The 15,987-nt window shown below is 34.9% G+C and overlaps 2 protein-coding genes and 1 long non-coding RNA gene across 5 annotated transcripts; 2 read left to right on the top strand and 1 right to left on the bottom strand.

The window, feature by feature from the left end:
- The first annotated feature begins 4,545 nt into the window (after positions 1-4,545).
- LOC124839381 (Pentatricopeptide repeat (PPR) superfamily protein) lies at positions 4,546-8,030 on the top strand. 3 transcript variants are annotated; one of them, XM_088092620.1, is made up of 4 exons: positions 4,546-6,697; positions 6,960-6,993; positions 7,320-7,566; positions 7,678-8,030. In XM_088092620.1, exon 1 carries the CDS (start codon positions 4,641-4,643, stop codon positions 6,609-6,611), a length of 1,971 nt encoding a protein of 656 aa, XP_087948746.1. In that variant the 5' UTR covers positions 4,546-4,640; the 3' UTR covers positions 6,612-6,697; positions 6,960-6,993; positions 7,320-7,566; positions 7,678-8,030. The 3 variants fall into 3 exon arrangements, with proteins under 3 accessions (XP_087948746.1, XP_087948747.1, XP_047171136.1); XM_088092621.1 differs by having other exon boundaries at positions 6,960-7,168; positions 7,758-8,030; XM_047315180.2 differs by having other exon boundaries at positions 6,960-7,168.
- A 437-nt stretch (positions 8,031-8,467) lies between these two features.
- Positions 8,468-9,344, top strand: LOC148196854 (uncharacterized). The gene is made up of 2 exons (XR_015780211.1): positions 8,468-8,606; positions 8,912-9,344. It is a non-coding gene; the product is annotated as an uncharacterized LOC148196854 (long non-coding RNA).
- Positions 9,345-9,609: 265 nt separating this feature from the next.
- On the bottom strand, positions 9,610-15,565 carry MED8 (mediator subunit 8). The gene is made up of 6 exons (XM_047315183.2): positions 14,781-15,565; positions 14,337-14,698; positions 13,692-13,898; positions 11,064-11,117; positions 10,228-10,288; positions 9,610-10,063 (listed from the first exon to the last, which is right to left on the bottom strand). The coding sequence occupies exons 1-6, from the start codon at positions 15,520-15,522 to the stop codon at positions 9,876-9,878; spliced, it is 1,614 nt and encodes a 537-aa protein (XP_047171139.1). The 5' UTR covers positions 15,523-15,565; the 3' UTR covers positions 9,610-9,875.
- Positions 15,566-15,987: the final 422 nt, after the last annotated feature.

Raw genomic sequence — 15,987 nt, 5'->3', positions numbered from 1 at the left:
GGTAAAAGAAAAAAAGAAAAAAAACATATGAATAAGTTATAAAGATTTTGTAGTATAAACAATATGCTTTTGATTTAAAAGAGATTTTAGTTTATTTACCCTCTTGGAAAGTATCATAAACTATATTCTTTTTTCAAATGAATTTAGATAGACCAATTGCATGCTCTTTTAAGAATAATTTACTTAGATGTAGTGTATGAATATGTGCAGGTCTTTTTATACCAAAGTTATGAATTTTTTTCCTTGGATACCAAACATGAAAAATGCTAGAAGATGCATAATCTAAGTTTATCATGTATATGTTCTGAATTCTCTTGCCTACTAACTAAATTTTATTAGCTTGTCTATTATGAATCAAACCATGGTTTACCTCAAAAGTACTTTTTAAGTTTGTATCAGACACTGAATGATGCTTAAAAGATCATGCTTTAATCCTTCAGCTAACAACATATTTTCTATCATGATTGAAGTTCTTCTAACATTTCCTGTTGCTTTGGTCTTTAGGAGTAGTAATTTTTTTGGTTTCCTTTCGTACTTTCCATTGTAAAACCATTATTTTTTAGCATAACATCGTGTGGGGGTTCCTTTTAACCCATCACGTTAAATTTTTTATATTGTGTCAAATATTTAAGTTATTTATATTATTTCACACATTTTTTTAATGTGAAATAAAAAAAAAACTTTTGACATATAAAAAAAATATAACATAATTGAGATAAAACAACTATATTAATTTATTTTTAAAGTTTAAGATTAAAATGTATCAATGTTTGAAATATAAATAAATTTTAATTTCATATTAAATTTAGGAAATTAAAAACATATATAATTTAAAAAATAAATATAACAACATAATTGAATCAAAATAATAAATACATAAATATAAGACAATGACTGATATTAATATTGTTACATGACGTAATATTCACTAAATAACATTTTTTTATTACGAAAAATAGAAAACAAAAAATACACTCACTAACCCTTGATATATATTTCACACTACATTAACTATTTAAACACGATTACAAAAATATCAAATTGATCAAAATTGAAACATTTATTATAAAAAAATAACCACGTTAAATAAATTTGACAAAAATACATTAGTATTTAAACATTTTTCTATTACAAAATTACCTTAAAAATATTATTTACAATAATATTATAAAAACTATTTAAATTTATATTTATGATAAACATTATATTATTTTCTATTATTATAAAAATAAAAATAAAATAACACACATGCACACGTGTTTTACAAATATAGTTTGACTATATAATTTGACTATATTTTAATTTTACAATTACAGTTAATAGTTCTACAAATATAAAATACATTTTGGTTATTTTAAACTTTAGTTTTGAGATATTTTTCATGTTATGTGTAATATCTCAAAATATAATATAAACTATATATTATAGATCAATCACATATAATAATATAGTAGACCAGTTAACATGAGTTGTTAAAGTATTTTAACAGTACAATTATCTAAAATAACTATAAAATTAAAAAACTTTAAGAAATAGTTTCGATACAACATATATGAACAAACCGAACGGTTATACAACACTCTGTATAAACCGAACGGTTTACAAAATATATACTAAGTCTGATGACCGAACGGTCCTAACTAGACTGCAGGATTATTGCCTTCCAAAGTCTGCTCCAACGAACAATCATCACCTTCTGGTCACATCCACAGATGATCATTGCAAGAGAGAAGACGACCGAACGAAAAACATAAGACAAGACAGGAAGAGTAGGGTAAGCTAGTGTAATTTAATTAATCATAAGAACATAAACAATTACGTAATCGTATATTCAATCGAGCATTTATAAAATCATCAACATACATTTCAGGCAAAGACCAAACATAACATACATGCAATGACCGACCACTTGACTTGACCATCCGGATTTTATGAATATGTAGCTTGAGGTCGTTCTTGCACCCGGGTGGTTGCCATCAGGTGGTGTAGTAACTGGAAACCCCTCAGCTACCACCCGAGGTTAGTCTATCATACCTCACTCAGATACCTTCTGAACTAGGACCTTCTGTCATTCTCACACTATGACTTACTCATCTTTACTTGAGAATTGGTAATCATTAGAATTTCAGGATGAACGCCGTGAATTTCACTATCCATATTCATACTTTACCAATTCAATAACCATTCACCGAGACATTCCTCCTTGGAATTCTCTTCCATACCAACTTGAAATATAATACCAACATACTTCCTCATCCATAATATATTTAAGTAAAATTAAACCAAACAATAAAACAATCACCACCATTGAGTACGACCAAACGGAAAAGCGTAGCATAACCTTTGAACAAGACCGAAAAGGAGACTACTCCCTATATGTGAACAAGACCGAACGGTCATGTAAAGAGTAAAACTCAAGCATGAGCCGAACGTCTTTGAAGCTGAACGCCAAAACAGCCGAATTCTAAAGCTAAAACCGAACACTCTAATCTTAGACCGAACACTTATAATTTAGAACGAACACTATTGTCTTAGACCGATCACTGTTGGCTTAGTCCGAACAATAAAGACTTAGGTCGAACACTATTGGCTTAGGCCGAACACTAATGGCTTGGACCAAACACTGATAATATAACTGAACGCTTATTAACAAATAATACCCCAAAAGTCGAACACATTTAATACCTAATTTAAATATGAAAACGAGTACTAAGAAGGGATCAAGTACTAGTACAAGACCAAACACTCTGAACTTATACAAAATGTATAAGTAGGACCGATCATTGGAGTTACTGAACACAAATTACAAACTAAGTACAATTATAATATTGAGGGCTTAACTGGACTGAATACTTTTATCTAGGTTGACTTATGAGTGGAAATAGAAAACTATACTTAGACCGAGCGCTATATTCAATTATACACAATATAAGACCGATCGATCATTAACTGAAAAACTCTACAGAAGTAGAATTCAGTTAATATCGAACACACTGAAAAGACCGAACAGTCACGAATGACTCTCGACAGCGTATAATAATTCTGCAAAATTATGATCAAACCTTATTCTTACCCATTCACACCATTTTACAACATCAACACATCCAGATTAATATGCAGAAAACTTCAACATTTCCAATATCAACAAAACATCCCAACATACCACCATTTAAAACATGCAACCGTACTAACATGCAACAATCCATACACAGAAGAATCATAATTAAATCACAAGTTTCCCTTACCTTTTTAACCGAATAGCAACTCAGCCAACAGCAGACTTCATTCCCCAAAACCAAAACTTTCTAGAATACCTATAATCCACCGATCAAGAAAGAATAATCAACCAATAGACCAAAACATGATCAGGATTTATGAAGATGAAACAAATGAACACATGCAACCAGAAATTTGACTTGCATATGCCCAAAAACAGGTTTCTTAGGAAGAGAATGAACTTATCGGTTCCAAACTTGAATTTGATCGGTGAAGATGGAAGATTTTGACACTCTGATTACTCAGCACTATCTGGTTGATGATCAGAAAAAGAAGAAAATGAGAATTTGTAGAGAGAAGGAGGAGAAAAACTCAGGAAGTTTGGAGAGAAGAGGTGCATGCAGAAAGTGGCTCGAAGTTTTGAAAAATTTACATATATACTACCGTCACAAATCGATCGGCCACTCAATTACACACATGTCTTTCACTTTTTGAATTTTTAAATCCTTACACCTACACCTGACTTTCGCTCTTTGTTGTCCTGACATTATCAAAGTTAAGTATACAAAATAAATAATAAGTATTTTAATAAAAAGACATGTTATTATTGAATAAAGAACAAGAACCATACATATAAATACCTTATTTATATTAAATAATAAAATGTGTTATTAAGTTAAATTATATGCTTAAAAATCCAATTAGCTAAATTTAAGATTTTTTATCACTTGACTGGACTAATTATTATTTTTCATTTTAGTAATAAAGTAACTATACATAACATTTAAATCTTTAGAAAAATAATGATTTGAACAAAATAAATATTTAAAATTGAGAAATATTTTGTGTGTGGAGAAAATAGCATATAAATCGAACGTGAACTTAGAAATATATTTAAATTTCTATAATATTTTTATTTATTTTTAAATTTATAGTGTTTTTCTATTTATTTATTGTCAGCATAATACATATATCTAACTTTAATTAAAATGATTGATTACTATTTTTAATATACAAATAATTTCTACCGTAATTTCTTGAGCTATTTTTTTTCTTTCATCAACTATTGTTGAATGTTTAGATATATAACCGATTTATTTTGTTCTCTTTTTAAATTTTATTCCTCTAAATTAAACATATAGAAATAGTGTTTTCTTTTGAACTGAGAATCCCGAAATTAATTAAAAAAATTAAGTAAAAAAGTTGGCTATTAAATTTTAATAATAAATTAAAATTAAGTTACTGATAAAAAAACAAAAAAAAAAACTGAGTTTCCTTGAAAAAAAAGTATACCTTCTGTATTGATTTGTTCTGTTTATCAAAGAAGAATAGATTATTAGTTAAAAATGCAGGAATTGAAGTGAGAGCAGAAAGAAAACATGATATCAAAGAATTATTAGGGTTTAGAATTGTTTTTGAGGGAAATGATATGGAGTTGGATGTGGAGAAGAAAGGGAACAGGATTAGGGTGGAGACTCAGACTAATGCAATGCCATTCTTCTTCTGCTTGGTGCTGTGGGCAGAGACAGAAGCAGAAGGAGAAGCAGAGAGTGAACAGCCAGAGTTTGAAGCTTACAGTGTCTAGATGTCCATCTGATTTGATTGCCCTCTCCTTTTTTTTGTGGACAGCCCAACGGCGCCGCCATGACTTGGTGGCCCTCGATCACATCGTCACCGTGCTCCGTCGCCTCACTCACCGCTATAACACTGTCTCAGCCACGCTCTCTGAGCTGAAGAGCATTGGATGTGCCTCTCTCAGAAACCCTAAATCTCAGTTGGTGTTGTTGAGGGTTTACTGGCGTGCAGGTATGTATGACATGGTTGTTGAGGCGTATGAGCACATGCAAAGCGCCTACGGATTTGTCCCCAACACCTTTGCTCGTAATTTGCTTATGGATGTTCTCTTTAGGACAGGACACTCCCATGTGGCGGTCTCTCTCTCTCTCTTCAATCACACCCATCCCCCTAATTTCTTCACCTTCAACATTGCACTCTTTCATCTTTCCAACATGAACTTGAAGAGGGAATGCCACAACACTCTCCCTTACATCTCTCATATTTTCAGACTTTCGCTCAGGGCAGGCTATTCTCCCTCCCCTCTCATATTTCGGATGCTTCTCCATTCCTTCTGTAACATTAATGCACTACCGCAGGCTTTTCAGCTTTTGGCACTCATGACTGTTCTGGGCATCAATTTCTCTGTCAATATGTGGACCATTCTCATCCATAACTATTGTAGGTTAGGCCGACTTCATCTTGCTGCCAACCTCTTCAACAATATGCTTCAAACCGGTTGTTCTCCTAATGTTGTAACATATACCATCTTATTTAAGGCTTTTATGAAATACAGCATGCTAAGTCATGCTTTCCGTTTGTTTAATGACATGTTATCTACAGGCCAAATCCCAGATTTAATTTTATCTAATGTATTAATTGATTGTCTTTCAAAGGCTGGAAGGTGTCGTGATGCGCTCCGAGTTTTTTTAAGTTTATCCCACCAAAACTTAAAACCTGATTATTATACCCTTACTTCATTGTTATCCACGATCGGTCGTTCCAGGATGTTTTATCTCTTACCCAAAGTAGTTACAGCCTCGAGACATATAGATACTGATTTAGTGTTCTGCAATGCCCTTTTAAGCTCTCTTACTAAGGCCGACCTACCTTCTATTGCCGTTGGATTCTATGACTACATGATTGATGTCGGTTTTGTGCCAGATAAATATAGTTTTGCTGGACTGTTAAGCGCACTCTGTGCTGTGGGAAGAGTTGATGAAGCTGTTAATATGTACCGTGTTGTTGTTATGAGTTCTCATGATACTGATGCTTACTTACATACTGCAATAACAGGCGAACTTTTAAAGGTCCAAAAGTATCGCAAGGCTGTCAGTGTTACCAGATTAGCAGTAATGAACAGATATCCGCTTGATAGTGTGGCATACTCAATTGGCCTCTGTGCACTTCTTAGAGATGGGAGAATTCAAGAGGCTTGGACATTGTATTACTGGATGAAGGACAATGGTCTGAAACCTAGTGTTCATACCTATAATATGATGTTTTTCACATTTTGTAAAGCAAAAGATCTTCCAGTGATAAAACAGATACTGCGTGAGATGATTGAGTCAGGGATACACTTGAGTGACAGAAATGTCTTCAACTTATGTAAATATTCATGTAGATTGGATATATATCTTTCTGTTTTAAATTTGTTGGCTGAAATGAGAGATCTGAGGTTGTTATCTGCCAAGGCATTGAATGCATTAAACTTTGTTTGGCATGAGGAAGGAGTACAAGCAAAAAATAAACATCAGGCTGAAGTTAATACAGAGTGTAACCCAATTCTAGATTCATCCAGTTCTGAAGATCTGTCAGATGTAGCTGCTTCAGTTGGTTGAACACTTATGCTTACCATGTAGCGCACTTCTGCTTGAAGGGTTCATTAAATTTCTATGCTGTGAAATTCATTATCTATCATACCCCGGTAATAGTTACTAATTTTATACTTTTTCTTTATATTTTGTGAAGGGATGGAGGGGGTTGGGTGATAGCATATTCCAGCTATTAGTAGAGCACTTGTATCTTCTTGGAACTTATCAGTGGCAGAATTCAATAACAATTTTATTGGAACACTTCAAATTTTAATATTGCACTGTATACTTGATAATATCTTTTATATGGCTAGCCTCAATTTTGTAACTTTGTTTCACATCCCTGACTAATATTCTTCTATGTTTGTCAACTAGGTTACTCTTAAGAGAGGGAAGATTCTTATTCCAGGCAAGTTTACCCGCCTTAGTGAGCATGGCTGACATGAAATCATTTATTTCTTGCATATGGTTTGCACAAAAGAAAGACTACAAGAAAGTAGTTGTATTGTTTACGGACCCAACATCTTCCATGCGTTATCTTGATATAAGCTGGAATGAGATAGTGAGAGAAAAGCTGGGGAAAGGTCTATTTTTAAATACATTATAAATCATTATTATTTTCAGTATATGTGGAAACAAAGTGCAGTGGCAGTATTTTTTTTACGCTTGCACTCTTTTGTTACATAGTTGCAAGCTTTGTCACACTATCTTTTATACTTTACTTCATGGTTGCAGCAAAGCTTCAATGCATTCACAGTATCAGCTCCGACGCTTCTAACAATTGGGACATATCTTCTCCAACGCATCTGAGAACAGTGTTGACACCGTGTCGTGCACGTCCCGGACGCTTGTCCATGTACGCAATGCATGGAAGCGGGCAAGTGCAACCTCCTAGCCATCTCAGAGCTTCATAGCTCATGTATGATGTTGCATGGGATACCTTCAATATTACCATCTTCATTGACATTTGTCTCGTTTTCAGGTACAATCTGAATTTACTCGTGATAAATAAATTAGCTATTTCCTTTAGTGCTGATTTTATTAGTGCTGATTTCAATATTACCATCTTCATTGGCATTTGTCTCGTTTTCAGGTACTATTTATAATAGTGCTGATTTTACAGTTACAGAGGCTGTTGTCGATGATCTTACATCTCCTATTTTACACATTCAGCCACTTTCATTGGATGATTAAAAGGAGTTGCTGCTGCTGCCACAGATTTCTATAGACAACCAGATCAATATACACAGATTGGACAGAGTCGAGCAGAAGAATAATGTGTTTCAATCTTTGCTCCCAGTTTTTGTTTTTCATAATAAGCGTAGAATTTTGATACTTTCTTTAGTTAGTATAATTAGAAGTTGTAAATAAACTGTACTACATCAAAATAAAGAAAAAAAATTAATTTATGGCCAATTTTAGTTAGGCCATGCTGTTTTTAGTTTAGATTAGTCTAGTTTTCTTTCCTTGTTTTATATCTTTCCACCAAACGAAAAGAGAGACGGGGACAAAAGCTGAAAGTCAATCCGAAGCAAGGCTGGTCAAGCAAAGAATGAGTAGCTAGCTCGATAGCTGATGGTTGGCGCTTGCCAGGGAAATTTGGCATGCGTATGACTGTTAGGTTGGTTACACCTACAACTTATGCATGCCCTTAACCTTAAGATTACTGTTGCAGTATTGTTTTATATTTAGTCCAGGAAATGACTTGACAGAGGAAAGAAGAATGAAAGTGAATTGGAAAAGATTATGTTGAATTAAAATGAACTTAGGGAGTGAGTCTCCAACATCATCACCTCCCACACCTCCCTCTCCACTTCCCATTAGTTTTGGACCAGGCAACAGGACATACTCCTTCTCAGTATCTTCCACTCCATCGCCACCTTTCTCACTAGCTCCTTCATCCCACCCATCTCATGACAATCTTCCTCTTCTGCACAAGACGTTACCAACTACTAATGTTCCTTATGCATTTTCATTGGATCACCAAGAACTGGAATCCAAGAATACATGCCTCAAGGATTTGTGAGTCCTCTCTTCTCTTAATTTCATATGCATTTCTACATATGTAACAAACAATCTTCATTTCAAAATTCATTTTGCATTCTCTTCGTTTAATTATTGAGTTAAACTTTTGATTGGATGCTAAATCATTCTGTTATACCGAGAGGGGGGATGCTAAGCAGTGAAATTATTATTTGTGGGGACTGGGGATGCTGGATTGTCATTTTACCGAGTATGAATCATGATAGTTTAGGATGTTGTGCTTCCTTTTGTTCGAGACTAGCACAAGTAATACACATGACAAATTATTTCTCTGGGACTGGTAGGTATGCAAAGAGGCCCCTCTTCGTCATCCAAAAGTCAAAAGCAATTATCTAGGTCTTTTCCCGCCATTCTTGATGGATGTAAGGCTGAAGGTGACACTGACAATTTTTTTTCTCCCCTTTCTAAGGACAGGTTAGAATGGTTTGTCGAAAGATGTTGCAGTTGCCGTGACAAACTTCCTTGAATCTTCCAAATGACACAACAGCTTAAGGAATAATGAAAGCAGTATTCACCAGAATTTGTTCCTATATTATCGAGGCATTCGATTAAACTCTGAAGTGGATACCTAGACACCATCTAACATCTTTGCTGAAATTAAACGAGTAAATATATTTCTGCAAAATTAAATTTGAACAGAATATATTTTTGAATTTTTTTCTTGTAAAAGTAAATTTGTATTTAGTCCAAATAGTTTATTCTGCAGTGAGTTGGACTCGTAAATGACTACCCGTGCTCACGGCTTGTTTATTCTAACAGCGCTGCTTATCTTAGAATCACCTATTCTCCACGAATAGCTCACATCCAATCAAATGAAGAATTGGCAAAAATTTTGGTTAAATGTTCGGTCAACTATTACAATATGAAAGTAGACGTAATCATGGAAGGAGACCAATTCCACGTCTGGGTTTGGTAAAAGTGAAACTCTACGAACCACGATTTACATTATCACCCCTACAAATAATTTTGAATCAACCAGCCATTTATGCTCTTCACACAAACTAATTTCTTAATTATGTGTTTGCACAATTGTAATGCATTTATAAAAGCCTGCCTTATAATTTCAATTAACCTGTCAACCTAAATGGACTAACCAGTTTCTTTTTACAGTTCAGTTTTACAAAATTAGAAATAATTTGGCAACCCAAAATATAATAAAAAGTTAGGTTCAGTTTTTCTAAACCAAGTATCTAGGGCAACAAAGTTCGGTTGAGGGTTTCAAGCAAAATCATCCATGCCTAGTCCTCATCACTGCGGATTTTGCTGTCTCTGTTGAGAGAAATTGGGGTGATTCTGTTGTGTGTTTTGAAGTGTTACCATCCCAGATTGAAGATTCTGAGCATTCGATGCCATGCTACCAAATGCCTGTGAACCATGTTGCTGCTGCTGCTGTATGGGCATCATACCACTGGGATTGCCACCTCCCATGTTAAACACTGCAAGGTAAACCTCACAGTGATGATTTAAGTAAAAACTCGCACACAAATAGATGGAATATATGACACACCAGGTTGCCTCAACTGTTTCAAGGATGGCAGACCAGTGAACAAGGTCCATAAATAACCAATGAAAAAATAAAGATATAGGATAAAGTTCATACTCTGATCACTCAACATTTGAGAAGTATGACTTCGCTGAGAATTGTTTCCAGGTAATCCGAACTGAGGAAATAATAAATGTAGAGCAAGTTAGAATATTTTATCCTCATTATTTAAGTCAACCAAAAGCAAGTAGAGACAACTATTCATTCTATGCATGTGATGAAAAAACAGTAAATGCATAATACAAACAATTTATTCAAGAAAGCTGCCAACTGAAAGCGAGTCACAAGGAGATGATGGGGTATATAAAGAGAAGCAGAAGTGGTTAGAATATTAATGAATTAGTCAGTTAATTGAGACGTTAGTTATATGTAGATAAGGGAAGAAGGATAGAAAGAAAATCATGTTATAAAATTCCAAAAAGCTAAAAGAAATTAAAAGCTTCTAAAACCAATTTCATAAGTTTGCAAATCAGAACAGCCCCTAAAAGTCACCAATCAGTTTTTATAATAGTTGCAATGATGTACTAATGGACTTGAATCATCCTGAAGTATAACATCAATGGAGTGAGTCAAACAAAACATTGACTAAATTTTTCTACGAATAAAAATACAGTTCAAAACATGTCAGAACACCATACATTGATCACCATAATTTCTTGACTTCTTTCTTGTTTCATTCTAAAAACTAATATACCCCAAATGCCGAGGGCTCCTTACAATGCAAAAGTATAGGGGAGGGTTATTGTAAGCATGACCCACCAGACAACAAGACACAATTTTACAGTAGCACCAGTTACCCTCTTGTGTCATTTGAATCCGACAAAATTTTATTTCAATAAAATCAACGAGACATATTGGAATTATCCACAAGGCGGAGAAAATAGAAGACAAACCTGCATCCGAGGATGAAGAGTCTGTGAAGGCAATGCGCCAGAAATGTTTGGAATCTGAGATATTTAAGAAATAATGGTTATAGAAGTAATTGTTGAAGGAAGGCACATTATCAGTAGGGGGAGCACAAAGAAGACAGCAACAGTAATCTTTTCAAATAGCAAGACAAGAAATCACTTCCCAAAATACATAAATCATGTCCAGGAACACATTATTATATTTGATCCCAAAAGAACTTTACTATGTTCAGAAAGCTCCACTTCAATTAAAATAAGGAACTTTCAGCAACACTTTTTCAAGCTAATGTTCGTAGCTGTATAGAACTGCTATTTTCTGTGGCATTTCAGGCCAAAAAATCTGTACCATTAAATGTAACTACATCATCAACAGAATTCTTGCTCACATCCCATTTTCCCCACCCAAGAAGCCAACAAAAATCCCTGTGCCCAAGGAAGCTCTAGCACTAAAGGAATTATCACAAATTACCCATAACATACTGTAATAGGGAAAAACAACAAGGTTATCTGTTTAACATGAAACACACCATTTCATTTATACACATGTTCAATAGAAAAGAAAAGAGATGAGTGAGATTTTCATCAAAAAACGCATCCCCTATTTGTCATTTCAGCATCTCTCTCATACATCCTCTCTTTCGTTCTTTTCATCACATTGTCCCATTTTTTAGAACCTATCCTTTGAGTTGTGGTGGTACCTTAGAACCCTACCCACGTTGCTTTTCTCTCCAGAAACTAAGTTGTGGTAAATTTGGGGTATAGGGATGGTGCTATGAGGAAGGAGGAGAGTTCCACACCAAAAAGATTGCTTATTTCACTCTCTAAGGTATTACCCACAACTTGTAAATTTAAAGAATAGGCTATTGGCATGTTTTAGCTTTGGTAGGATTAATATTTGTGAGCTGTGAGCACCAGTTTTAGTGATTTTATTAACTATGGTGCACATAGCTTCAAACAAATTTCTAAAACTTCGGATATTTTTGTTGGTGCTCCGATGTGTTAATTTCTACCTGGCATGATTTGTTAGGTAGCAGTTTGGTTCACTCTCAGTGGTTAGTATTTTGACACTCAATATGTCCTACTTTAATATTTTTATAAATTCTATTTTAAAGTATATTGTTGTATTTCAAGGATGGTAATAAATAAATATTTGGAATAAATATAAAAGAAGTGAGATTATATTACTAGGATCTATGTTAGAACCAGTACGCCATTAGCGGATGATAATAACCCAGGCTTGTATGATTCCAAGAGGAGAGGGTTATCTGTTACATCGAGCTGCCACAAGGGAGATATCACCCATCGAGGAGAGGCAATCAACAAGATGTAGCAGCCCCAGGTAATACTGAGACAATGATATATTTTAATGGAGAAGATAATCCATTAATTTCACATAATTTACATTTTTTCTCTTCATAAATTTTATTTTAAATTTTCTTATTAAACTTATGAATGACAAATCTTTTACTACTTTGGATATAATAAATTTGAACTCTTGAATATTGGATATATTGTGGAATTTTATTGAACTCACATGTTTTATAAGTTTTATTTGAGGATTAAGTGCTATATTGAAGTTGTTTTACTGAATAACTCGTGTGTTGGTGTGTTTTCCTTCTGGTTCATAGTGGTTGTTAGCCCCATTCTAAGTCTTTTTGTTAGTAGATTTGGTTCTTTAGTTTCACTGTGATTGGTTTATGGTAGGACTCCTTTGTGTTGGTGGCCATTTAATGTTATTTTGGGACAATATGTATATTCTGCAGCTATAAGGAGTTTAATCATGGTTTTATGTTGACATTGTTATTTTTTTGTGTTGATTGGATAGATATGATGTTGCTGAAAACTCTGGCTGGTGATCTACATTCCTAACAAGTTCTGTAAACTTTGGGATATAAAAAAATAAAATATAGGGGAGATTCTGTCAAAATTTCTATAAAATTGTATATGTTCATTTTTTTTTTGGGGAAAATCATATTTCAAGTAATGCTTCACTGTTTTATATTGTTTTAGACTTGCCAGGCGAAGGGTACTGGCCAGTGCCCAGTCACAGCTTGCTAGTTTGGGTCGTGACATAACAATAACACCATATATTGGCCAAACCACAATCATGGAAGACATAGCTTTGTTTTATTATAAATAACTAAAATATTTTGAAACATAAAGCATTTGAAAGCCATACCTACTCTATACTGGAAGCAATGCACAACTCAAATAATTACAAGCCCAGAACAGGATCAATACAAGCATATGATGAATCACCCCTATCCCTCCAAAGAGGTTTCCAAGAAACAAAAACAAATAATATTAACACAAAAACACAAAGGGCAAAAAAATGGAGTCATGGTGAAATTTATTGCAAAAGGGTAAAAAAGCACACAAAAAATTGCCCTCCTTCAAAGAAGTTCGTCCCTCCTTCAAAAAAGTCCGTGCCTCCTTTTAATTTATTTAATTATTTATGGTGCAGGCTTTCCCTTCAAATAAATACCAATAACAATCAAAGAAATTTCAATAAATTAGCTATTAGATCCTTCTGCAGTTAGTCGTTCATGATGTAAATAATATCATAGAAAAATACCCGCTACTTAAATAAATCAGATTGCGTAACTAGCATACCATTTGAGTATTAGGTGTTGTTTGAGCAGCACTGAATAGTGCACTATTAGCAGGACCAGAAAACTGGCTTAATCGAGTCATTTGATTTCCTTGATTGAGTTGGCTTTGACCAATGCCATGCTGAACATGTCCTGAAGGCAGCTGTCTACCCTGAAATTGCTGATGCCCAAGTGGTTGAGAAAATTGCATCTGGGGTTGTCCATGCAACTGATGACAAAAGCACGCTTGTTACCACCAAAAAAAAGAGAAAGATACAAAAAAAGAACACTGATTTAATTTCTGCTTGGCCATTGATCAGTCCATGCGTGTATTCATGGTGTTTAGACTACCCAAACAGAATGTATTCAAGCTATCCTTCTTTTTATTTTATATTGATCACTAAAAATTTACTAGTGTCCTGAAGCATGCAAGCAAGCACACAGATAGACAGAAAACAGGGAACAATTTACTATCCAAAGGACTGGTTCGTGGTTTTCCCTTTAAATAGGACAAAAATTGGTATCGAAAGCAGCTATTAACACATGGCAAACTAAGAAGCTAGAGCACAAAAAGATTATACAACCATATATATAGCGTACTCGAACCAATGTTTAAGGTTAAATGAAGGATGCATTGAGTCAGAGAATACATAACTTGAAAACTTACCTGTCCCAATCCTTGCATTGCTGATTGCCTGAGCTGTTGCTGCTGAGCAAGCATTTGCTGCTGTTGAGGTAACTGCATCAGTTTCTGACGTTGCTGCTGCTGTTGCTGTTGCTGCTGCACTGGGGCTTGCTGTTGTGAGTTTTGCTGCTGAGGGGATGGTGTGTTCATGATATTTGTAGAAGACCTAGGTGAATTGGCATATGGCATGGGTGAAGGTGTTGTATTGTCAAAAGAAGTGGTGGAGGTTGGGGCGGAAGGAGACGCTGCTGATCTTCCCAAAAGTTGTGACGCCGAGCTCTGTAACAAGGGATTCTGTGGAGGCATGGTGTTGGAGGAGAGAGGGGTATTCTTGATGTACATAGCTGGAAGAAGTAGTTAAAAAAGGGAGTTAGTGGGAGGAGAGAAAGAGACTGATAATAAGTAATAGCACATAAAGCCCTTAACTGTTAGGAGCAGAAGATGCATCATGAGAAGGAGGGTCAATGAGTCCTGGAAGTGCATCTGCCAAATGAATGGGAGGTGCGGTAGTGATCTGCCTTTGGTCAGGGGGAATGCGTAATCCATCACCAGCATTGACAGCAGCTCGGAGTAGATTTTCTTGTTCTTGGATTTTGGCAGCCTGACCTTTGTCGAGAGTGGGGGCAATGGGGCCCTGACGAGTTCCGAAACAATAGGCTTTGCGGGTGTCGGCCAAGACCTTTTCAGCGCCTTCGCAGGCTGCGGCGATCATGTCGAGTCTGGCCTTCAGCTTCTCAATCTGAGTGGGAATTGGGAGGTTTTGGTTTTGCATGCCCTCTAGCAATTGCTCTCTCTTGGAGTTCTCCTCCGCCTCCATTTCGGGGAGAAGTTTGGAGGAAAGCATGACAGGGAGTATGGAGGCGTTCTCTGCATTCACGTTCTTGGGATGGACCACGAAGGCCTTCGAAACCTTCTTCATGTCGTCGACGATGTTGAAAAGCTCGAGGTTCACCATAGAATACTGACCCAGGATGTCTTGCCATTTGGGCGTGGTGTTGGTGCGGCCGTATGCCTCGAAATCTTCCAGAATACGAGAGATGGCTTTGAAGAGGCTGATGGCGCGGGTCTTCACCTGCTTCAGATTCAGCTGCTGCTGCACTGCCTGGTTCAACCGATCTTCACCTTCTCCGCCTGCACCAGCTGCTGCTCCTCCTCCTGTGCCCTCCATTCCCGGCGCTCTCTCTCCAATTATTTACATCTTGTATTTAAATTTATATTTATATTACTTTTTAAGCTAAATCATATTTTTAATCAAAACCCATCTGCATTTCTTTACCAAATATATATTGATAAAGATAAAAAAAATAATAAGAAGTTTAAAATGATAGATATTCTTAAAAAAAATAATTTGTTTACCAAATATATTGATAAAGGTAAGTGGTGTGTGAGAAAAAATATCAATTTGGAAAAGAGAGAAACTCTACTTGAAAATGATTTAAATCCTTATTTATATATATAAAATTAGCAATTTTAATTGAATTTCTACTAAATTTTTAAATATTTATTAATATTAGATTTTTCAATTAAGTATACAGTGATTATTCAATTATTGTTAATTGAGAAATTATAAAAATATATTTAATGACAAATAACGGGAAGAAAATAATAATTACATTTCTTAATTAAAAAACAA

The sequence above is a fragment of the Vigna umbellata genome, chromosome 6, assembly GCF_029865625.1.
Source record: "Vigna umbellata cultivar VRB3 chromosome 6, Vumbellata_1.0, whole genome shotgun sequence".
Classification (NCBI taxonomy): Eukaryota; Viridiplantae; Streptophyta; class Magnoliopsida; order Fabales; family Fabaceae; genus Vigna; species Vigna umbellata.
The sequence above is the reverse complement of the archived record's forward strand: the minus strand, read 5'-3'. Positions and strand labels throughout refer to the sequence as shown.